At 48.5% G+C, this 23,971-nt stretch overlaps 2 protein-coding genes across 4 annotated transcripts; one reads left to right on the forward strand and one right to left on the reverse strand.

Annotated features, from left to right (window-relative positions):
- Positions 1 to 85: 85 nt before the first annotated feature.
- On the forward strand, positions 86 to 21,599 carry pls3 (plastin 3 (T isoform)). 3 transcript variants are annotated; one of them, XM_030360417.1, is made up of 16 exons: positions 86 to 280; positions 10,048 to 10,159; positions 10,910 to 11,061; positions 13,616 to 13,745; positions 14,542 to 14,674; positions 15,409 to 15,490; positions 15,913 to 16,078; positions 16,182 to 16,324; positions 16,607 to 16,702; positions 17,285 to 17,480; positions 17,998 to 18,076; positions 18,453 to 18,570; positions 18,888 to 19,018; positions 19,406 to 19,529; positions 19,864 to 19,988; positions 20,429 to 21,599. In XM_030360417.1, exons 2-16 carry the CDS (start codon positions 10,099 to 10,101, stop codon positions 20,559 to 20,561), a joined length of 1,869 nt encoding a protein of 622 aa, XP_030216277.1. In that variant the 5' UTR covers positions 86 to 280; positions 10,048 to 10,098; the 3' UTR covers positions 20,562 to 21,599. The 3 variants fall into 3 exon arrangements, with proteins under 3 accessions (XP_030216277.1, XP_030216280.1, XP_030216278.1); XM_030360420.1 differs by lacking the exon at positions 86 to 280 and adding an exon at positions 4,744 to 4,764; XM_030360418.1 differs by lacking the exon at positions 86 to 280 and adding an exon at positions 8,738 to 8,944.
- On the reverse strand, positions 1,615 to 4,655 carry LOC115546721 (uncharacterized). Its single transcript, XM_030360421.1, has 5 exons — positions 4,472 to 4,655; positions 3,387 to 3,654; positions 2,576 to 3,295; positions 2,201 to 2,342; positions 1,615 to 2,079 (listed from the first exon to the last, which is right to left on the reverse strand). Exons 2-5 carry the CDS (start codon positions 3,580 to 3,582, stop codon positions 1,632 to 1,634), a joined length of 1,506 nt encoding a protein of 501 aa, XP_030216281.1. The 5' UTR covers positions 3,583 to 3,654; positions 4,472 to 4,655; the 3' UTR covers positions 1,615 to 1,631.
- Positions 21,600 to 23,971: the final 2,372 nt, after the last annotated feature.

The following is a 23,971-nucleotide window of genomic DNA, read 5'->3' on the forward strand; positions in this document are numbered from 1 at the left end:
TCTGACTGTCTAGAACATTGTATGTAAACACCAGAAGCAACATGCTTAATCAATTATTTGGTTGGCCCGGACCCACGGGGACCGCGTCAGAGCGGCGGGGCGGGGGAACATTCCAGCCGCTCTACTAGGCCTCTACGTGGACGCGGGAGGACGGATCTCCGCTCCACACTGGAAGCTGTCTGGAAACTCACAGCGCATCGCAAGTAAAAGCAAGAAACACTTTCTGGATAAAAAGCTGCGAAAGTATCGAATGCTTTTTGAAGTTGGGCAGTAACGCACGGTATGATATGGTTTGCCTGCTTTCTGCTATTACTCCGACATTTCTGCCAGAATTGTCTTTTTTTGTTGTTTGCTGGATGTAAACCAGAGCTTGGGTGGTGGTATAAAACATGCATGTCCTGTTCGGTGGCTTCCTCGCCGCAAAATTGCCATGAGATGGTCCGACTGGTTTCTAGGGTGAACAAAGTGTCTCAATTTGAATTAGGGGAGAGCCGGGTCGATTGAAACACTTTTCAGTTAAACGTCTTTTTCAAAGATGACGTTACGTATACAAATAATTTTAACATGTGATCAACAACTCACAGGTGTGTTCTCTTAGTTACAAGTGAAATTTAATACATATGTTGGACGATCGAGCTGCTTTTTAACTTTGAACGTTAGTTGACATTTGTTTCAAACGCCCCGCCTAGTAGGGACGTTTGAAACACACATGCGGGACGATTGAAACAGCATATTTTAAAAAGAATCTATTGCCCTTACTCTTGTTTTTATGCAACATACTAGACAACATACTAGTTTACTCGTCATTGCTAAAATCTCACATAATTCCGCATCATATAAATAGGTCAAAATATATTTTTGGCCCGTGCGTAATTATCAAGATGCACATTTCGATTAAAACTCACCTTTCTTCTTTTGGACGACTACATTTGCATTAAATTTACTTATTTCCCTGTCCTAAGTCATGTTTAAGGATACCCAGTTGAACATCCTTTTATTTATTTTAAACAAAAACGACCAGGTCAACAGGATATCACGAGACCTGTTACAGCGGAAATTTATCCAAGCGCCGCACAGGGTTAATTTCTTTTCGACACGCACAGCCTGGCGCACAGAAGCATCCGGAGTCTCTGTGGACAGGTAAGTGGCTAAACTTATTTTATCTGATAAATATTGTGTAATAGTCTGCACATTGACATGAACATTATGTTGAAATCATATAACAAGCAGAACTTTGATTAAGATTGCACTCTAGCTGATTGATGGTAATGGCTGGAGAAAAAGATAAATCGGCATGCCATGTGTCATGACCAAGAGCAAGGGTGTAGAAGGCTAGCCTATAGCTTATACCCAGCAGTTTTTAAGTGTGCATGTCCACTAAATTCAATTATTATTGTCATAATTTAATGTAGCCGTTGTTATTTTGGATGCGTTACAATCATGGACGAAAAGTAGGCCTACCCAGCGAAATATTTAATAGCCCAGCTCCCACTCATAGCCTAACCCAGGCCTAATAGTTAGTTAGTTAATCAGTCTAGAATGTTAACTGAATTGTGCTGTAGGCCTACATTTACAGTATTTCCACTGCAAACTAGTGCAGACACATGGACAGTATAGTAGGCTGAATATTTTTATTCTTTGTCACACAGGTGACACAGGTAGTGTGCACTCCCGTCGGTGCAAGCCTCATGCGACCACTTATAACAAAAGACACACTGGACCCACTCTTCCCCAGGCATCGAGGCGCTGAAGAGCTCGGAGCACACGAGGCAGCTGACGTCCTCGCTGGATAGGCCTAAATAAATTGGAGAAGTGGAGGCAGCAATGGTGGTGAACTCTGCTGCCTCCGGAACAGGACAAACTAGGCCTAAGGTGGGGCTGACTCCATCAGCGGGCCAGGTGATGGTGGGAGGAGCAGCTGAGGTGGCAACTCCGGCATCAGGAGCGGGCGAGAACAGCCTCTTCTTGGGAGCCCGAGAGGAGGGAGGCTGCTTAGCGGGACGACGCTGCTTCCCAGTTCCCTGCTTTTCCGCCTCTAAAGCAGCCCTCACCGGGGTGTCCGTAAGTATAGCAGTTGTCCTGAAAACGTTAAATTGGACGTTTTAATGATAATTGAATTACTTTAAATGTGGTAGGTCTACATGACTGTAGACAAAGGAAGTCCAGACAAGATATGAGATGCAAGAGTAACTCCACTTGCCTCTTTCTCCCTCTTCTCTTTGTGATCTTTCTAGGTCCGGCCTTAGGGTAAGGCCGGACGATGTCCGGGCTGAACTCAACGGCCTCTCCCTCAGGCCGGACAGCTTCGTCAGGCCCGGCAGCTCGATCAGGTACATCCATGCCTGCCAAAGGACACATTTAAAAAAATACACACTTTTAAATAAATGTTTATAAACTCACCCTCCTGATCCTGGTTAAATACCCTGATGTGAGAGTTGTGGCCTGGTGGTCTAGCAGCTTCTCTGCCGTTCACTACCCTATGGACTTTTTTTATGAACTTGGACTTATGGGACTATTTACTTATCTATTATGAACTCTGTTTAATCCTCTGTTGCTTCTGATGAAGTGTTCCTACCTGAAGTGGCACCTGGAGAAGCGCTGACCTCGTCACCCGAAGCCTGGGGAGGAGGACGGTCTGTGGAATAGGCTCCGGCGAAGTCCTTTTCCTCAAACGCAGAGGGGTTAAAAGGCCAGATCCCTGGACTTGAGAACCCGGAGGTGATGTTGTTCACTGTCGCAGCCTTTGGTAAGGCTTCAGCAACGATGGAGGGCACATCATAAATGGAGATGTTGATCCCTGGGTGGCTCCTCATCCACCTGTCCGCCGCACTGTTTACGTACCCCTTTAGGGGGCCGAAGACACTAATGTCCATTGGCTGCAACCTGTGGGTGCAGTGGGGAGGGAATGACAGCAGCACTATGCCATTAGCTCTGCAGTAATCAATTGCTGCAATTGACAGGTGGGACGGGTGATTGTCCAGCAGGAGGAGCAGCTTCGACTCCTTGGACACACGGGTGTGCCTGGTGAAGTGGGCCAGGTACAGGAGGAAGTCTGGCTCCTTCATCCAGCCAGTTGGGTTGCCGCTGCCTGCACAGCCAACGGGTCCACCCCTCAGGAAGTGGTCTTTGAACCGCTTACGGGGGAAGATGAAGAATGGCGGAACAAGGTCGCCCTGCGCATTGCCTGCCAGGGCAACTGTGACCAGGGTCCCCCTCTCCGCTGAGGTCACTGACCCGACCTGCTTCTGCCCCATCTGGGCGACGACACGGTCTGGCACCTGGACAGTGGTGACCCCTGTAAATAGTTGTGTGAGTATAGTTGTGTATATATATATAGTTGTGTGTATATAGTTGTGTTTTTTGTTAATAAAGTTCATATTAAATACCGGTTTCATCAATGTTCCAAATGTCCTTGGCCTGGAACTGGTGCCGTTCCAGCACCGTCTTTAAATTTTGGTGGAACAAGTTTACATTTGTTTGGTTGAAGCTGGACAATCGCTGTTGGCTAGTGGCCTCTGGACGCCGAAGGGAGAGGCTGCCACTGCGCTCCATGAAGGAGGTGAACCAGTCCTTCCCCGCCATGCTCTTCCTCGACCAGGATGCAGGGAATGGGCAGCTGAAGTGGACTGCCAGCTCAAAGGCAAATTTTCTGACCTGAAGGGGTCATAAAAAGTTGATGTTTATGTTTATGTTATTTGTTCATATTTATTAAATCATATTTATTAATTAAAGCATGTGCATAGCATACTTGTGTGCCTGTCCTACAACTTATGTAGCCCTTTTCACAACACTGACCTCATTAGGGGTGAGCCCAAAATAAATGGCTGCTGCCCTCTTCAGGTAGTCCCTGACCTTTCCCTCCTGCGCTGCGTTAAAAACCCTATTGTGTGGGTTATAGCCAGGGGACCTAGCCGCTTCACTGCCCTCTTCTGCCCTCCGCTTGAGGTAGCGTGACAACGTCACATGGTTAATGTTGTTGGCCAACGCTGCCTGCCTCACTGAGCTCCCAGAATTGACCTCGCTGCAGGCCCTGGAATACACCCATGCAGGAACCTGCCCACGGGAGGTGGTTCTCCTTCTCAAGCGCGGCATTTTTCACTCGGTAATAATCTGTTGATGCATGTGATAAACACGTTTTGTTCATTCAAAATATGTTATTAATTCAAAGCAATAATTATTCATTGCAAAACATTGATTAATTCTGTGATTTATACAGGTAATGATCGTTCAATGTTCGCGTAATTACGCATGGTATGTGCGGGACGTTTGAAACAGGTGTTTCAATCGTCCCGCCAGCGACTACTGACACTTAAACCTTTTTTACCTCTAAACTTCAAAACTGTGACATTGCACACTTTATCACAGGTTTAAATACTAATTCATCTGTTGTATAGTGATATTATTATGGCATGAAACAAAAAAATACAACTATTTATTACAAAAAAACTACCGCAGGAAGGATTTTACTTACAGCTCTCGAAAACAGGTTCGCGGGATAACATCTGAACGGCGTGACGTCATTACATGAAATTTCCCGGGGTTGGTCAGTCTTGCTTGCTGAACGTAGTGACGAATTTTGACGTGAAAGCCTTGCGTGGTTTTCGAGTAAATCGCTGTGTTTCAATCGTCCCGTGTTTCAATCGACCCGGCTCTCCCCTACTACTGGTGCTGTGATCAATATCTCAAAGCAAACGGTGCGACGATATGCAATAGGAGGACATTAAACAGCTCTTACTAGTGAACTTAATTTAAACCATTTGAAAGGTAACCAAGTCACACTTTAATGTAATTTTAAGTTTTTTTTCAAAGAGCATCGGTGATCCTGCGTGAACCTTTTCCGGACAGGATAACCGGGAGTCTGCGGTGATTATTGACTTGATTAAATCATTGGTCTCAAGTTGCAGCCTGGTAGTTGAGATCAGTGATTATGGACGTTATTGAATCACTGATCTCAAGTACTGCACCAGGGCTGGTTGAAGCCTGGTACTTCAGTGATTATGGAGAATTATATCAGTGATTATGGACATTATTGAATGGCTGCAGCCTGGTAGGCCTACTTGAGATCAGTAATTTAATAACGTCCATAATCGCCGACACGGTGGTTAAACGGCTTTGAATCCTACCCCTCCCCAGTGTACGTAGTGGGCGCTCAGCCATGGTTCTTCTGTTGACTCTGAACGGCTGGTTTAGCGGCTCATCACAACAGGGGCCAGGGCTTTTTTGTTTAAACAGGTGAACGCTCCTCACCTGCGGGTTGAGTTAACCGCTAGTGGCGTGGTCTACACATTGTGGTGTCCCCTTTTTAGATGGAACACAAGTTCCATCGTTTGTTGTCCATTTGTTGTCGTGACTGAGACACATTTTAGGTGTAGTTGTTTGCACCATGTCGAACAAGAATATATATTGATTGACCCGTGTTGACAATGTACACTTAGAGTTATTTAATTAATAACTGTCAGTAACTTAATTACTTACAGTTATCAATAACTGTAAGTAATTAAGTTATGTCGCATCGAAAGGTCCCAAAAGTTCCGACCCATGACGTCACTGCAGGTAGAGACTCAGATCTCTCTTCCCCCTCAAGGTGATTGGTATTTGCGGTCTTCTAGTCCTAAGTTGGGGGTCACTAATTCTCCCCATGCTCCCGGCGGTATGAACCTGAGTGCGGATGGTGAAAGGCGGCCATTGAGAGAGACATTGGAGGCTTCTTACGTTTCACTCCATCCTCCAGGTCCGTGTCATCATCATCTTCATCAACAGGCTCCCTGCACAGGTGCGCTTTGTTCGGGGCTTAGCCGGCACGCTATTTACACTCCGGTCTTGTCTGCCGTCGCTATCCTTCCTTCGCTTTTTTTCACTCTAAGCCTATTTTGTAGGGCTATTTGCATCTCTGCTGTTGGCATGGGCTGAACCGTTTGTTGGTAAATATCATAGACTGGATTGGGAGAAGACCCAAAGGCTTGGGTTCATACTTGGGCCTCTAGAAGTATTGTTCAGTTCAAGTATGATATGGACTTGACCTGACTAGGCTAGGTGAATTATTTTCTCAAGAAGAAGAATGTAGTTGCTAACTATTAGTGTGAGTTGCCTTGGAGGAAGAACTATAACCTGATATACCTGTAGTAGGCCAAAGAATAGTTTAGTTCATTACATTCGTAAACTGTTAGTGTGGGAGTGGCAGCCAGGCGTCCAGCCTCAGAAACAAGTCTAATTACATTCCTGGGTGGCATCTCAAAGATTCCAGGGGACACCTTCCCCAGCGGCTAACTTTGCATTACTGTACTGCACTCATAAAGAAAAAGATACCCTTGTTAAGGTTAGCTATGGCCACAGGCGTCCCTTTGCATTTGTATCAGCCGGTTTACAATGTGCCGTGGCGACACTGCGCTCAGTGTTCACTTGTGTAAACTGAGTTTGTTTGCTCGTTGCCACCACTTCCATACCTGTCAGCACGGTTCTGCTTATCACTTCCCGTCAGACGGGGCGGGGCAGGGCGGGCGTTTTGGCGTCTAAACGCTGCGTCCATCATCAGTCTCGGCGGGCCTGTTTCGCCTCACATCTGCATGTGATTGTGACACAGCCGCTGGAGGAGTGTTGTGTTCCTGCAGACGGGCGTGTGCACATCAAGCGCAGCACGCTAGGGAGGGGCGCGCAGTCTATTTGTATGCGTGTGTGTGCCCCACATGTCCCATGTTTCTGAGTGGAAGGAAGGCTGAGGGCGCGGAGTGAGTCAGCGCGCCCTTCTCCTCCGCCATCTGGGAACCACTCTAAACTTTTAATTGACCGGCAGCACCATTAGAGGCCACGGAGAACCGTTTTCGGGCGGGGCATTTGAGGCCTGTACTTTTTCACTGCTCGCCTGCTACTTGGGTTGTTTTGTTGTTTTAACGATTGACCACGCTTCCTGTGTAGATGTTAAAACATTCAGGCTATAATACTGTAGATCTCATTAAGTTTCCTCCATGTCGACGGCGGAATAGTTCAACCGAAATGGTTTTGTTCATGCATGCATGCATGATTTGCTCTGGTCGTTCTGGTTTGTTTTGGTATTGGATCATATTGTGTTCTTTTGTTCGTTCGTTCGCATGCAGAAAATCAGCTACCTCCCTTTACATTTAAACAACAGTGACGTGTGCGATGTACCATACAACCGTACAACGCCCAGGAGAGGTGTGTGTGTGTGTGTGTGTGTGTGTGTGTGTGTGTGTGTGTGTGTGTGTGTGTGTGTGTGTGTGTGTGTGTGTGTGTGTGTGTGTGTGTGTGTGTGTGTGTGTGTGTGTGTGTGTGTGTCCTCCCTCCCTCCAGCTGTCCAACGGCCGGGACAACTGTTGTCCCAGAGCCGGCTGCCCGGGGCACACTTGCTGATCCTCACGAGATCTGTCGCCCTGGTTTACGACGGCGCTGACAAGCCCTCCATTCTTCTACTTCTACCAATACTACCCCCCCTACCCAGTTGTCAGTCGCCATCTGGGCCCGGGGTGCGGCTGTGCCTGAGCTGGTCCCCCCCCCCCCCCATGCCCTGGCAGTGACGAGGGCTGGCAGATGAGGTAATGTTTGTAGTTCTTTATTACATGGTCCAGACACGCCAGAAGTCTCCTTTTCACAGCCTTATGAGGGCAGGGTAAATATAGACAAGTCCGCCTCGTCATTTTCCTACTGCCTTGGTCAGGGTTTTTGTAATTGCCCCGAATTGGGAGCGCCGTGTGGAAGCTGTCATTTGGTATTCACAGGGACTCAAAGTAAATCTTATCCGTCAGCGGCCCGTGATGGCCCGTGATGGCATGCGTGGGGGGGTTTTTTTCAGCAGCAATCAGAAACGCAACCCAACGGCCTGTAGTTGAAACCTGAGTCACCTCCCGTGCTCCTAATGGTCGCTCCCTAATCATACCCTTCCTGAATACCATCAATAGCTTCATTCACGGAAGCGCTTGCGGTCTCCCAGCGGTTGTCCATTGTCTGCGTGTCTGAATGTGTGCTTGTGGTACCAGGGGACCACGGGCTGAACCCAGGAGGGTAGAATAGCTCGGCAGCCCCACAATGGGCCCGGTCCAGTGTTTACGCTGATTTATGACCTCTGAACAATTCTTGTATTTTCAGCAGCGGTAAAGGCGGGCGTTCATATTGTAGTCAACATGGTTGCGGCGAAAATGGCAGCGTGACGTAAATGACACTGAAAGTATTGAGTGTAAACATTGAAGGGCCCTCTGCCACGGGCTATTGCGTTCATGTTCTCCGTTTACCCTCTGACGGCCATGAAAGAAACCACGATGTTATTACGTTTAATGGGTTCATCTCCTTGGTGGTACGTCAGGTGAAGCAGTCCACACACTGCATCAAGCCTCAGAACCCTTTGGTTGCTATTCTGTTTTCCGTTCAATGTCAGCAACATTGTTCTTGGCCTCTTGTCAGAGAAAGTCAAAATGTTATCCTCTGGTAACTTGTGGTGAGTGTCTGGTATTTATAAATGAGACAGTGTGGACGGTTCATCAGGTTAACCAGGGGAGGAAGCCTCCAGAGTGGGCCACAGCCCTAGCCTGAACTGCTGGTTGTCCAAGCCCCCGGATCAGTTGAGTTTGAAGACATTTTGTGTTCTCCAGGAGGAATGCTGTGTTTTCTGGGAGTGGGTTCTGGGAGTTGAGAGACTGAGGGGGGGGGGGGGGGGGGGGCAGGAAGTGAGCGTTCCCTGCTCCCTCCGGCTCGACTTCTGGAGCGTGGTCACCCCGTTTAACCAGGGTGCATTCCTGCTCCCGCAGCCCATTCAGAGGAGTTCCCGGAGGAATGTCGTGTTTTTGAACGGGATCGCAGATGGGTTCTGAAACCCAGAACACGGATGACTCGCTCGGATACAGCCCCGGGCGTCCTGATTGGATGTTGTGACTCGTAGATGTGGGTTCCTGATTAGCGGTCATGCACCGATGCGTGTTCCTGTTTGGTGTTCCTACAGGTAGATGTTTTGGTTCCTGTTTGGTGCTCACACCTGTGTCGGTTTGTTCCCCTTTTGGTTTTCATTCGCACCTGTTGAGGTTAGTTCCTGTTTTGAGTGGGGAAGGGGGGCAACCTTTCGTATCCGTCGAGATGGTCTGTCTGATCTCTCTCCTTGTAACCATGGTTTCATTGTTTCAACCGTGAGCATCGCTAGCATAACGGTTGGTCCTGCTATCTGCTGCTATCGTAGACTGCATGCCGTGTCACATAATTTAGTAGTAATTCCTTCTTGCTGGACACAATACTATTGGTAGGGTCCCTATTTCCCCCGACAGGGGGGATGTTGATTAGCCATATCAACATTGACCCCTTAGTGACATCACACGGGGGAGTGTCCAACCAGATTTGCGATGGGTAGGTCAGCCTCTACCGGTAGGAGGGTGAAACAGCGGCCTTGTAAAGTTCAACAGTTCTGTCCAAGAGCCTGAAGTGAGTTTTGTATTTTTACGAGCAATCTGTTATTTGATGCATCAGCTCTTTTTCCAAAGCTGTTGGTTTTAGGCCAAGCGGTTATGACTCACTTCAGAGTGACTGGACCGGGGGTTTTCAGGTCTGCGGACCTGAGTCCAGTAAGTCTGAGTCTGTCCTGTTGTGTTATTATAAGGTCTTCTGCCAGGGAGGTGAGTCAGATCACCGATTGCAGTGACCAGCTAGGCTAAACACAGGAGCTTCGCTAGCTGGGCTAAACGCAGGAGCTTCGCTAGCTGGGCTAAACACAGAAGCCTTGCTTGCTACTTACAGCGGCCTCTAACTTAGGTGGTGGCTAGCGTTGTTGCTGGCTGGGCTGATGGCTAGCAGCGGTACCTGACAGGGGGGGATGCTAACATAAGCCCAGACTAGAGTGGTATCTAGCAGGAGTGCCTGCTAGGGTTTGTGCTAATGTTAGCACTGACTAGGCTGATGGCTAGCAGCAGTACCTGGTGGGCTGGGAGCTATCAGTAGCGATAACGGTGTCTGGGTTATTTAGGGAGAGGTGCGGGAGGATCAGCTAATCTCCATCTCCCTGCTGCCGTCTGCAGACCGAGGCCCTGATTCAGGGTTTCTCATGTTGTGTGTCAACAGGACCCATCAAAGCCAATCACAAGCCGCACCCAGCTAAGCCAATCAGGGGACATGGCAGGAAAAATACCCAAAGAGGAGCTGGAGGACCTGAGAGAAGCCTTTGCGAGAGTTGGTAAGTTTGACCCATGGCAGCGTATGAATGTTAATGCAACGCCTTTTTTCATACATGCTTTATGTGTATTCCAATGGTTTAGATATTTAATTATTGGCTTAATTAGAGTTCAATTGGTAGCTCAACATGCAAGAAAACTGAGCATGTAGGAAATACACCTTGTAGCGACCGCATAGGACCTATGGTCCTATGCCAGTCACACACTCACTTACCCTTCACTCACTCAATCACTCCCTCTCCGGTCGATAAAGACATACTATAGTCCATCAAACACAAACAAAGACTACAAGGCACACTTAATAATGAAATCCCCAGAAGAGGTTTGAAGAGTCCATACTTCTCCAGTCTAAATATGTGTATCTCTCAAATCAAGACTTTAAAAACATATTTAATGCAAGTTAAAACTTGTAGTCATTTCATTGAATGTCAAAGTAACCTTGCATGTGGAAGCTGCCCCTTCCACACGCGGTATTGTTTCTAATGCGGTCTAGAGAAAGGCACAGAAAATATAATTTACATGGGTAGAATAAGTAGTTACGTCTGACCAAAGTCGTGTTCTATGGCTCCTCTGTCGTGACCCTGGGTGACCCTGCTCCTAACACTGACCTTGACCCTCCTGACCCTGACCCTGAGTGACCATGACCCTGCCCCTGAGTGGCCCTGACCTTGACCCTGTGTGACCCTGACTCTGTGTGACCCTGACCCTGACTCTGTGTGACCCCGACCCTGACCGTGTCCCTGCTCCTACAGACCTGGACAGCAACGGCTCCATCTCAGCCTTCGAGCTCCATGACCTCTTCAAGGAGGCCAACCTGCCTCTGCCAGGGTTCCGGGTCCGGGAGATCATCCAGAGGCTGGACCGCAACAACGACAACCTGATCAGCTTCGACGAGTTTGTGTCGGTATGTCCAGTTGTGTTTTTAACTAGTCCTGCCCTTAGGCCTAGTTCTGGTCGCCAAGGGCTACACAGCCCTCATGATACGACCCCCTAACCCATAGCCCTCTAAAGACTTGAGGAGAACCTCCCAAACCAGAGGGGAGACCTGGAGGAGAACCCTGGAGGAGAACCCAGGAGACGGTCCTCCTCCCCAGGGCGATAGGAGGGCGATGGGGCCGACAGATACTGGTTACACAAAACGAGCAAACCAAGGTTATGTGATATATTAGAAGGTTGTTAGGAAATCATCGAGTAGTAATGAGTAAAATGCGTGTTATTTCTGGCACACCTAAGGGTGATTAAGTAGGCACTCCTAGGTGTGTGTGTATGCATGTAATCCTCTCTGATTGATAGAAAAAAAAATCATGACTGGTCTTGCGTAGTGCGTCACGCGTGTGTTTGTGAACGCGTCAGCAGTGGGTATGCCTGCAGCCCGTGTGCCGACTGTATACCTGGCCCTCTGCTCGGAACAGGTCCAGAAAGGACCTGTGGAGCCGGTCTGGCCAGTTTGCTGATAGAGCTTCCCTGTTGTGAGGCGGGTGACTTTGCCTACTTCTCCTAGGAGGGGCGCTGAGCCTGCCCGGACCACTTAGAGAGGGACTTAGGAGGGGAGCAGTCCCTGGGTGCAGGGTAACCCCCTGCAACCCTCAAGGACACACACACTCCTACACACACACCGGACTTGCATAGATACACAACATACTCCCCTACAATCCTCCCACACACACGCTTACTCCCACTCGCCCACACACACCGGACTCGCATACACAACATACTCCCCTAACATGCACAGTCAGACACACAGTCTCACTCACACACTCTCATACAGTCACAGACACACACACAGTCAGAGTTTGGGAAGGAGGAAATGAGGCCAGCAAAGTGGTGTGTGTTCCAGTGTCTGGTTTCCTGCTAGACGATGGGAGGGACAGGACAGCCTCTGTACCGTAGCGCTATTCCTGTGATACTGTACTCCAGTACAGTCTAATCTTAGTACTGTACTATACTGTTGGTAGTATTGCAGTACTATGTTGCTGTACCTTAATGGTAGTACTGTAGTACGCTTGTTTTTTAAACTCCACATTGAACTCTTTCTGTTGGAGGTTGAAATGTGAACAGCACACACAGTGTTCCTCTTGGTAAAGTCAACAGTCACAGCCTGGCATCCTGAAATATGTTGAGGTTAGCTCCTGAATGTGGAGTCCTGAATGTGTGCGGACAGGATGTGGAGAGCTCTGCTGTTGGCTTCTATTTAAGGTGCTTTTCATAGCGTGTTCAGATGAGACAAGCGCTTTTCCAGATACTCTGCTATTTTATCGCACGACGCTTCCATAACAATGTCGGTTATCGTTTAGCGGTACAAAACCAGATAGATAAAAATAATGGCATTCTTATGAGCTACTTTGGAGGAATGTCTTAACTTTTCACGGCTTGATGAAAAGATAAAGAGCTGCTAACTTGTTGGCGGAAAGGCGGCGCCCCCAGAACATGAATATCGTCTGAACGTGGGTACATTTAGATGACTGTGCACAATGAGCGGAAAAAGGGTTTCTCTCTGCTCGGTCATGATTGTCCTGGTGGCCTCTCTATTTCAGGCAGGGTTTGTGTTTGTGGTGGTGTGCGGGTAAAACCATTTCTGAACAGCATCGTCCGATGGAGGCTAGGAAACCAGCGTCTCCACGGTGGTTTGGAGTGTTTCACGTAGAACAGGAATGTTCACATCTCCTAGCTTACCTCATCTCTCTCCTCTTCCTCTTCCATTTCTATTCTTTCATTCTGCAGAAGAGAATAAAACAGCGCGCCACAATGGATCTTTTGTATCCTCTCAACACACATTTACATGTAGATTTAGACGCTTTTATCCGTAGAGATGGAGAAGTGAGAACAAGCAAAGCTTCGATATACTGTTTGGTACACCGTGTATATTAGTAATATAGCTTTCAAAAGGAAGTAAAGTGTACCGCTTTCTTTACTTGAGGGGAACATGACTTTGTCCGTCCTCGTCGTATAACGAGTATTAGCGCTGGAACACAGGGCTCTGCTTTCAGCTTTTTGGCCGTGTTTTAGTTTTGGGTTGTCGTGTGTTAAAGCAGCAGTAACTCAACCAGTGCCTGCGGTCCTCTCATGGCGAGCAGACATTCCTGTTGCCTCCTGCAGTCCAGCGGTCAGAGCTGTGAGTCAGAGCTGAGGACACCGTTAGCCAGAGCTGCTCCCAGAACAACGTCGATAAAACACAGGACTACACAGTGAGGCAGAAAGTCAATGTATTTACAAAGACACTTCAAAGATGGCATTGTTTCTGTCTGTTTGTCTATCTATGTCAGTCTCTCTATAGGTCTCTTTCTCTCTCTGCCTGTCTGTCTCTCTCTGTTCACTTCTTTCGGTCTCTCTCTGTTCATCTTTTGTCTGTCTGTCTGTCTCTCTCCCTAAACGAGGTCATAGGCCTAATTTGCAGTGAAGACGAACAGTTACTCAGAGCACAAAGTCAACCCGATGTAAAAGACGCGTCTCTCCAACAGATCTTCCAGGAGCTGAAGAATGGAGAGATCGCCAAGAGCTTCAGGAAGGCCATCAACAGGAAGGAGGGGATCCTGGCCATTGGGGGAACCTCTGAACAGTCCAGCGAAGGAACCCAGCACTCCTTCTCTGGTAGGACCTAGACCTGAGGCCTGGGTTTGGGGAGGACTGAGACCTGGGTCTGGTAGGACCAGCCTCTCTGAGACTCCGTCTAGCAGGACCTAGAGACCAGAGACTTGTTCGAGCTGGACCTAGAGACTAGAGACCCTGGTCTAATAGGATCTAGAGACCCTGGTCTAATAGGATCTAGAGACCCTGGTCTAATAGGATCTAGACACCCTGGTCTAGTAGGATCTAGACACCCTGGTCTGGTTTCTCACAGACATGGCAGTTGTTGGGGTGATGCTCCTTCCCCTTCTCCAGAGCAGGGGAAGGCCGTAGACTTGGGGCCGTTCTCGTCTGCATCTCGAGATGAGGGAACAGGCCAGGATAGTTTAGTCGTTGGGTTGTAGACTCCCAGCCCAAAGGGTCTGGTCCACAAAAACCTACGTGCTCCTCAAAGACATCTGTGATATGCTGCACATCGCTCTGGATTAAAGCTTAAAGGAGACTTATTGTAGCACCAGGTGTGAGTGTGATTAGCCTTACAAGCCTTTTCGAAAATCTGCCCCATATGACATCACTAGTGGGCGTGTCCACCTAGATCTGTGCCTGATAGATCAGTCTACCAGCCTACCCAGTGGAATGAAGTAAATCCATCACAGCACATATCCAGCACAGATCTAGGTGGACACCCCCACTAGTGAGGGCAGATTTTCGAAACGGCTTGTAAGGCAAATCACACTCAGACCTGGTGGCATAATGTCTCCTTTAACGTCTCCAACAACAGTCAAACACATCTCCCTGCTCCCTGTGATGTGTTGTGCAGAGGAAGAACGCTTTGCGTTTGTGAACTGGATCAACTCCGCCCTGGAGAAGGACCCTGACTGCCAGCACCTGCTGCCCATGGACCCCACCACGGAGGCCCTGTTCGGGGCCATGGGGGATGGCGTGCTGCTCTGGTGAGTCCCGCCCGCGCCACGCCACCGCCGGGGTCTGTTAGTGGGGGTCAGGCTGAGGCTCGCGACCCGAAAGTGGGGTAGCTTCAACTAACTTGTGATCAACTTTTTAAAATATAAATGCATGCTTATGTGCATTTTGTAAATGAAACCGGTCTCCGTTCGCTCGGTTCTAGCCCTAATGTTGTCAAAAGACTACAACCCCCCCCCCTCTTTCTGTTTCCGGTCCGGTTTCCGTTTCATTTTCAAAATGCCGATTTACAAAATGCCAAATAAAACGCGACAGAAACTGTATTTCGCTACGATACTTCATGAGGTACATCAACGAACACCACTAACCACTCGGTGAGTTTCACATTTCTGAAAACGAACGTTGAGGGGTGTTTTAAGGACAGGTGTGTGAATGCCCATAGCCAGCCATTGTGAAGCAGGCAGGGGCGATTCGAAATTAGCCAAATACTGGAGACGGGACCAATATTAAAAATGTCGGTGTTAACCAATCTTTTTCATCCCCGACATACCAGAAAGGGGGCTCAATGTTCAAAATACCAGAATTGCCCTTTAAATATAAATGCATGGTCATGTGCCTCCCCGGATCAGCGTACGCGCATAGATGCGTGTTAATGACCTGTTTTCCGAGGAAGTAATGACTGTTTTACTGCAGCTCCTCTCCTAAAAGTCTTTGTTGGGTCTGGACATGAGGTGTCGAGTCTAAAGTCCCTCCCTTACCCTCGCAGTAAGATGGTGAACCTGTCCGTGCCAGACACCATCGATGAGAGGACCATCAACAAGAAGAAGCTGACACCGTTCACCACGCAGGTGGGTCCCGCCACCCGCCCTGTCTGCTGGTTCTGAGGACCACATTTACATTTAAATTGAGGGCGTTTAGCGGACGCTTTTATCCAGGCCGACTTACAATAAGTACATTTGTCAGAAGAAAGAGAAACGACACTATAGCTCTGTCGGTACAGTAAGGATGTTCAAAGAACCAAGTGCCAAGCACTAACAAACGCAAGGTTGACCCATTCCCCGTATACAACAAAGATAGCTAGACGCTATACGATGCCAAGTACTATTTTTAAGTGCAAGGACGTACAACATACAATAAGTGCGTACATAAATTGCCAGGACGTACAACGTACAATAAGTGCATACATAAATTGCAAGGACGTACAACGTACAATAAGTGCGTTCATTAAGTGACCGTCGCCTCCTCCTGACTCCTCTGTTGTGGTTTGTAGGAGAACCTGAACCTGGCTCTGAACTCGGCCTCGGCCATCGGATGTCACGTGGTGAACATCGGAGCTCTGGACCTGAAGGAGGGCAAACCCCACCTGGTTCTGGGTCTGCTCTGGCAGATCATCAAGATCGGCCTGTTCGCCGACATCGAGCTCAGCCGGAACGAAGGTGCGTGCACACGCGCGTGAAAGGCCTACTCCGACGCCAGGCGTTGTGTGGGGGTTTGGTGTTTTCAGCCATCAAGGTATAACTCTCCTGCTCCCCCCTCCAGCCCTCGCTGCTCTGCTCCGGGACGGGGAGACCCTGGAGGACCTTATGAAGCTGTCCCCAGAGGAGCTGCTCCTCCGCTGGGCTAACTTCCACCTGGAGAACGCCGGCTGGCAGAAGATCTCCAACTTCAGCGGCGACATCAAGGCAGGGAGACGCGATGTTGTGATCATCAGGATGTTAGCTAGTAGTGATGACGCTAGCATCCAGTAGACGTGGAGCATTCTACCGTGCTTGACTCCTAAAATATTGGTTCCTTTACAGGGTTATTGGCGAATATACACAAGCATACCACGCGCAAACATACACGCATGAACGCACACAGACTAAAAGCCTACACTGAATGCACTCGTTAACATACGGTCTTAACATATCACCGAGACGCCTTTTGACTAAATTTGGGCATAATGTTGACCTCTCGTCTTCCAGGACTCCAGGGCGTACTTCCACCTTCTGAACCAGATCTCCCCTAAAGGCACGGAGGAGGACCAGCCGCGCATCGACATCAGCATGGCCGGCTTCAGCGTAAGGTTTCTCCACCAGACTGAGATAGCTCGGCGTAACCTAGCGTAGCTGGAGGAAGCGTTGTGTTGTTTCGTGTAGACGAGTGTAGCTATGCTGCATGTAATGCCATTTGGATTAGTGTAGCATATCTGGAGCTAATGCAGCGTAACTTAGCGGGGGCTAACATGGGTGGTACTAGTGTTGTATAGAGTCCTGTAGATGAAGCTACGGTAGCCTTTGCGTTGTATCAGCTAACTTTGTCTTGTTTAGCTTATCGTATCGTAGCCGAAGCTGGATCCAACCTTTGTTGTTAGCCTAGCTATATCTAACATCATACTGTGGAGCCTAGGCTAACATCATGTTGTTAGCCTAGCTCTATCCAACAACATGATGGTAGCCTAGCTGTAGCTAACGTCCCGTTGTTAGCCTAGCTCTATCAAACATCATGTCGTTAGCCTAGCTCTAGCTAACGCTGTGTTAGCCTAGCCATAGCTAACGTCGGGTAATTAGCCCAGCTCTATCCAACATCATGTCATTAGCCTAGCTCTAGCTAACATCGTGATGTTAGCCTAGCCGTAGCTAACGCAGTGCCGCTCCCCACAGGAGAAGGACGACCTGAAGCGGGCGGAGATCATGCTGCAGCAGGCCGACCTGCTCGGCTGCCGTCAGTTTGTCACGCCCACCGACGTCGTCAGCGGCAACCCCAAGCTCAACCTGGCGTTCGTGGCCAACCTCTTCAACAAATACCCGGCGCTCACCAAGCCTGAGGGGGAGGACATCGACTGGGGATTGCTGGAGGGTGAGTCCGCCTAGCTAGGGTGGTGCCCCCAACTAGGGTGGTGCCCCCAACCCATTAACCCATTTCCTGTGTTGTGTACAGGAAATGGGTTAACCTAGTGATTGTTAGTGCTGCTTGGCACTTGGTTCTATGAACATCCCTACTGTAGCGAAGGCGATATATATTTTTTCTTTCTTCTGACAAATGTACTTCGTGTAGGTCGCTTTGGATAAAGGCGTCTGCCGATTACGAATGCCCTAAATGTAAATGTGGATATTTAGCGCTCTTACTTGTCCGATTTGAGCAGACTGCCTGAAGGTTGATAGCCACAAGCTAACTACTGTGTTGCTATGCTCATACCTTCATTATTGATATTACAGTAGACTAAAAGATTAAAACGTACCGATGCACTAAAAGATGAGCTGGTGTGCAAACATTCTCCAATCTAAAGTTTCGATCCTGGGCCAGAAGAGGCTGGACCCCTCTGGGGACGGGGTTTAGGGTTTAGTCCCGGTCTGATCGTTCATCTGCTCTACAGGTGAGACACGAGAGGAGAGAACCTTCCGGAACTGGATGAATTCCCTGGGGGTGAACCCACACGTCAATCATCTCTACGGGTACGTAAGAAAACGAGCTTCTCCGGTTCCATCAACTTGTCGAGTTGGTTCAAGCATCCAAACGTACCAGACGATTCACCCAGAGCTTCACCCTGCTGCCATTCCAACCCACGATTCACCTGGCAGGAGGCCTGCGCTGTCCGTGGAAGAGTTCTAAACCAGGAAATGAAATGTGTTGTGGCTCTGCCATTGGTTGTCTGATCCCATGGCCATATGTGTGTAACACAACGCCCTCATTTGCATAAAGGATACCATTGTACAACTTGGGTCCCTCCCCTTTAACACACCGAAAGTCGAGGCCAAACACCGGCCGTCCCATGATCCTTTTTGTGTTGTTTGTGTCTAAAGTAGTTGGGTGTGTTTGTGTGTGTTGTAGGGACCTTCAGGATGCGATGGTCATCCTCCAGCTGTATGAGAAGATCAAGGTTCCTGTGGACTGGAGCAACAAGGTCAACAGACCCCCGTACCCCAAGATCGGGACCAACATGAAGAAGGTAGACCGCAGTCAATCAACTCTGTTTATACCTGCTCTATCTCTTGGGACCTGCTGGATCTGTTTAGACGTCAGTGTATACGTCAGGTGTACACTTTTTGTTATGTAGGCTATATCCGATTTTGTTTGTACGTTTTTCGAAATGCTGTGTTTTGTACGTTTATGAAATGCCGTGTTTTGTATGTTGTGGCATTTCATGCTTTCAAAATACACGTACACGTATTTCGTTGTTTTGTGCGTTTTAAGATCTACAGATATACGTTTTGTACTTTTTTTTTTTTTTTTTTTTTACAATCTCCATGGTGTTGTTTTGTGTAGCTGGAGAACTGTAACTACGCGGTGGATCTGGGGAAGTCTGCCAAGTTCTCCCTCGTGGGCATCGGAGGTCAGGACCTGAACGATGGGAACGCCACCCTGACGCTGGCGTTGGTCTGGCAGCTGATGAGGAGGTGAAGAACCCCTCCTGGGTCATCCAGTAAAACACTTAGAAACCACTTAGACTCTACCAGGAATAGTTGTCCTTTGATCCGCTGCGTTAATCAAATCTGTAGCTGTAACCAAAACCCTTCCAGGAAAGAGAAATTCCAGGAAAAGAGAACTTTCCTTTTTCTTTCTTCTGAACTTAGGCAGTTCTCTTTAAATGTATTTGATTGATTGGTCATGTCGTTGATTAAGGCAGAGTACGCCTGACAATGCAGCCCTATGATATCTGTGCTACCACTATGCTAGTACAGAACTAGTCTGCTGCAGTATCTTCACTGTAAAGTGAAGTACGGGCAGAGTACTGCCAAAATTGCAGTTTTCCCAGACTGAAGGCCTTGTCCTCCACGCTCCAGGTACACCTTGAACGTTCTGGAGGATCTGGGAGACGGGCAGAAGGCCAACGATGACATCATCGTCAGATGGGTGAACAGCACCCTGGCCGATGCTGGGAAGACGTCAAAGATCAACAGCTTTAAGGTGGGTCCAGTTCTACAAAGTACTGCAGTAATACTCTTTACTTCATGGTCTACTGCAGTAATACAATATTAAAGTCTGGATGCTTGCTGATCAATTTATTGGATAGAAAGTTTTACAAGGAGCTTACGCTTTTCAGGTTTCAGTTTTCAATGATCAGTTTTCTCTGATCATTTTATTGTTGTTATGAACTTGGTTTGCTATTAATATTTTGATGTAAAAGCGCCGTAGCAAATGGATAGTTTTAAGCCCGATCAGCAGGTCCATTCCTGAGGGTGATGTTGGATGAATTGGGATCAGGTAATAATAAGTCATTATGATAATCGTGTACCTCCAGGACCGGGAGATCAGCAGCAGTCTGGCCGTGGTGGACCTCATAGACTCCATCCAGCCCGGCAGCATCAACTACGACCTGGTGAAGACCAGCGACCTATCGGACGAGGATAAACTGGAGAACGCCAAGTAAGTCTCTCGGACACCATTCGATACAACTTTATCCATACATGCTCTTCCTGCACGACCGCAGGAATACAAAGAGCTGAACAGATATGCCTGAGGTAGATTCAAAAAAGCCGTTGACAGATTCCCTCAGGTCCAGAGGCGAAGAACATGAACAATACCTTAGGCTTCTTGTATAACAGGGCTAGCCAATGTTCAAGAAAGTTTTCAGATGTCACATCGTGTCTTTAAAGAGGAATCTGTGCAGATGGTTTCACCTGACCTTGGTTCACACACACAAAGTTCTTGGCACAGAATTCCTCATTTTTAAAATACCAAATCCCTTGTTTTGTCCTGCTTTGTTAGCAGAGTACATTTTTTAAGAAAGGAAAATAGAATGGAATTTGCACTTGTATCGGTCCCCACAGTGCTGATGGGTAAACAACGTCTCCTACCTTCCATAGATACGCCGTTTCCATGGCGAGGAAGATCGGCGCGCGGGTCTACGCCCTTCCAGAGGACCTGAAGGAGGTCAAGCCCAAGATGGTGATGACGGTGTTTGCCTGCTTGATGGGCCGCGGGATGAAGCGGGCGTAGACGGGCCCTGACCCCTGACCCCGTGACCCTCCCCGCCCCCACCCCCAGCCCCTCTCCCTCTTTGACGGAGCGCCCCCCACGACCAGGAAGGATATGGATGATGTCAGGGTGGCGGACAGCACCCCACCCCCCACCCCCACCCCCCACGTGTTCCCTGGACGAGGCCGGGTGCTGAACTAAGTCGTAGGGCGGTCCGGGAAGAGGTGGCCTGCGCTACCGCGTTGCTTTGCGAAAGAAACAGAAATGAAGGGAATTGTGTTGGCGCCTAACGGGAAGCCTCGTCGACGTGTAAGAACGCTGTTCGTTGGTATTGTTGTGTGATCGTGTGTGTGTGTGTTTCCAGCTGCAAGGTTGTTTACATTGTATTGTTCTCACCGACTGAGGAGTTAAAAGATGTCCACCAGACGTAACGCAGTCCTTATTCTCGTACCAAAGGAAATTTCATATTGAAATTAAAATTTCGTTTTGGCAAAAAAAATTATAAAAAAAACTAAAAGATTGTTGCAGTAGTTTAGAGACGTGCACGTGAAAATTGAAGTGGTATCTGGTTAAATTACCACAGTCGTCGGCTGGTCCTCATCTCCTGTATGGTTACCACGCCTACAGATGTCCTGACTCCCTGAACCTTAAGGATGCCAGTGTTTAATCCCTGGGATTGCGATTTGTGTGTGCGTGTGTGTGTGTGCGTGCGTGTGTGTGTGCGCGCGCACTGGTGTCGTTCCTTCCGGCATCTGGCCTGACGACGAATCAGACTGTTACCATGGAAACAGGATCTGACCTTTTGCTTTTCCTTGATTACCGCCGTGCCTTGTCGTCGTGACGACCACCCCAAGCCGCTCTTTGAACTTGTCTTTTGTCTTGTCTCCTCCCGTTATTATTATTACTTTTTTTTGTATTCGACTTGTTAGCAAATATAAAGAAATCGTCTCATTCCAGGTAACTTTGTGACGCTGTGCGATGCACCGTGTGATATGTTAACGGTCACGCCTGCTACGCAAATGCTTTATACATAAACAATAAATAAGTCTTTAAAAAATACATTTTTGTCTGTGTTACTGTTAACAGTAAAAAGTGTCTGTGTTCACTTGGGATTTCATCAAGGGTAGGGGATTTGGCTTCCACATGAATATCACACCAGGTGGTAAAACAGGGGGCTTTTTAAATTATCTTGGAACGATATCAGGGAAATTTTGTAAAATGGGAATACATATGATGTATATAAAATATAATCTAGCCTGTAATCATCAAGCCCAGTCCCTTGTCAGGATATTATTAAACAAACTTTTTAATAATGGCGTGCTGAGGGGCGGGGTCTGACTCCTCCCAGAGGAGGGCACTGCCCCTCTGAGCAGCTGCAGGAGGTAGTCCTCTCCCCGCTGACGGTCCACCCCCAGAGGTCCGAGCAGGCTCCAGGGAGCCTCTACTGCAGGGGGAGACTCTAAACCCATCCTGGTCCTCCTATCATTAAGGAGCAGATACTTCTTCATACAATTCACCCATCCATTAGTTAACTGGCTGTCTTGCTATTCTCCATTCTTTTATTCAGCCAACGATGACTCCATTTTGTTCTTCCAGTACCGGAACATCTCAAGACAGTCTCTAGGGGTCAGGGTGTTCAGCTCGAAGCCAAATGGTTCTGGGTTCGATCCCCAATGTCCTCCTCACTCTAACCTGTAGGTGTTGTTGAGCCAGACGAGCCCTAATCCCGACCTGCTCCTGAAGGACACAGATCTGAGGGCACACCCTAATGCGTCTGGCAGGTGCGGCTCCCAGTTCCAAGATGATGTCACCAGCTGCTATCCACTCTCCAGCCTCCGGTCCCTCTGGTGGCGGTCGACGTGGTCGTTTCAGATGTGGCCGTTTCAGCAGATGTCCCAGCTCTGCTGACACACTCGGAATGGCTGTAAGCAGCGTTAACGTCTGCCAACCCCTTTAGATCCAGGTCTATCTCGAGCAGCTGTGAAGACACGTTGTTATGCACGCCAAACACCACTGCTGTGGTCCTGTTTCCAGGGCTTAATAAGGATCATCGTGTCTCGTCTCAGACCTTCTAGGAAACGTCCAGTCGATCCAGTCCTGTGAGGGTATGGTCCGGGGGGGGGGCGGTCCTTCACACGCGTCCTCCGCTCTGCTGGTTACCACGGGGACCGAGGCTGGAGGGCCGCAGCAGGTGGTCCCCCTCCCTCCAGAGGATAATCGTGTGGGATCACAGCATCCAGAGATGATCTCCTCGTTCTTCAGCTGGACTGGAGTGGGAGGGCCCCCCGGGGGCCACAGAATGAAACCCAGACAACACAGAGCCTCATTACTCTGATGGCTTCACTGCCCTGCACCAGCGGTCGTCCAGAGAGACTTACAGGGCCGTCGGCTCCTTAAGGAGCAGCTAGGGGTCAGACTGTACAGAGACAGGTCATTAAGGAGCAGCTAGGGGTTAGACCGTACAGAGACAGGTCATTAAGGAGCAGGTAGGGGTTAGACAGTACAGAGACAGGTCATTAAGGAGCAGGTAGGGGTCAGACCGTACAAAGACAGGTCATCAAGGAGCAGGTAGGGGTCAGACAGTACAGAGACAGGTCATTAAGGAGCAGGTAGGGGTTAGACAGTACAGAGACAGGTCATTGAGGGGCAGGTAGGGGTTAGACAGTACAGAGACAGGTCATTAAGGAGCAGGTATGGGTTAGACAGTACAGAGACAGGTCATTAAGGAGCAGGTAGGGGTTAGACAGTACAGAGACCGGTCTTTAATGACCTGGGATGCCTACAGGTGGACTGTGAGGGGATCAAACCAAGAACCTCCTGTACGCGAGACAAACACCCCAAGCACTAGACTATCCTGATATAAAGCTCCTGAGCAATACGTAGGTCAGGATTTATTTTTAAGCACACTCAATGTAAAATGGAATGCAGTTAACTGTTAAAACACTGCAATGCTGCCCGCTATTAAACAATGGAAACTGTGAGAGTACTCTCACTTTCAGACGTTATTTATTTTTAGACAGCAGGAATTCTCATAGCTGTTATTCTCATTTTCCACTGAAACGAGACGCTGGTCTCTGGACATTTGGCACCCCCGCTACACTCCATTTACTGGCAGATTGCTGTTCACTGTGCACGGGCATCAGAGCCGCGCTGTGATTAACTGACTGCAGCTTGGAGCTCGGAGCAGTTTGTCACGCTCCGTCAGAGACCTGTCGCTTTGTTTTAGCAAGATGAAACAAATACATCCGTCACGTGAGCAATCATCAGTACCCTTTGAAGTAATCTTGTATTTCAGTGATTAAATTACTAATAATGTCAAAATATTCTCAGTGTTTGTGTGTGTGTGTGTTTTTGTATGTGTGTGTGTGTTTCTGTATGTGTGTGTGTGTATATGTGTGTGCATCTGTATATTTGTCTGTGTGTTTCTGTGT

This window comes from Gadus morhua, chromosome 7, assembly GCF_902167405.1.
Source record: "Gadus morhua chromosome 7, gadMor3.0, whole genome shotgun sequence".
Classification (NCBI taxonomy): Eukaryota; Metazoa; Chordata; class Actinopteri; order Gadiformes; family Gadidae; genus Gadus; species Gadus morhua.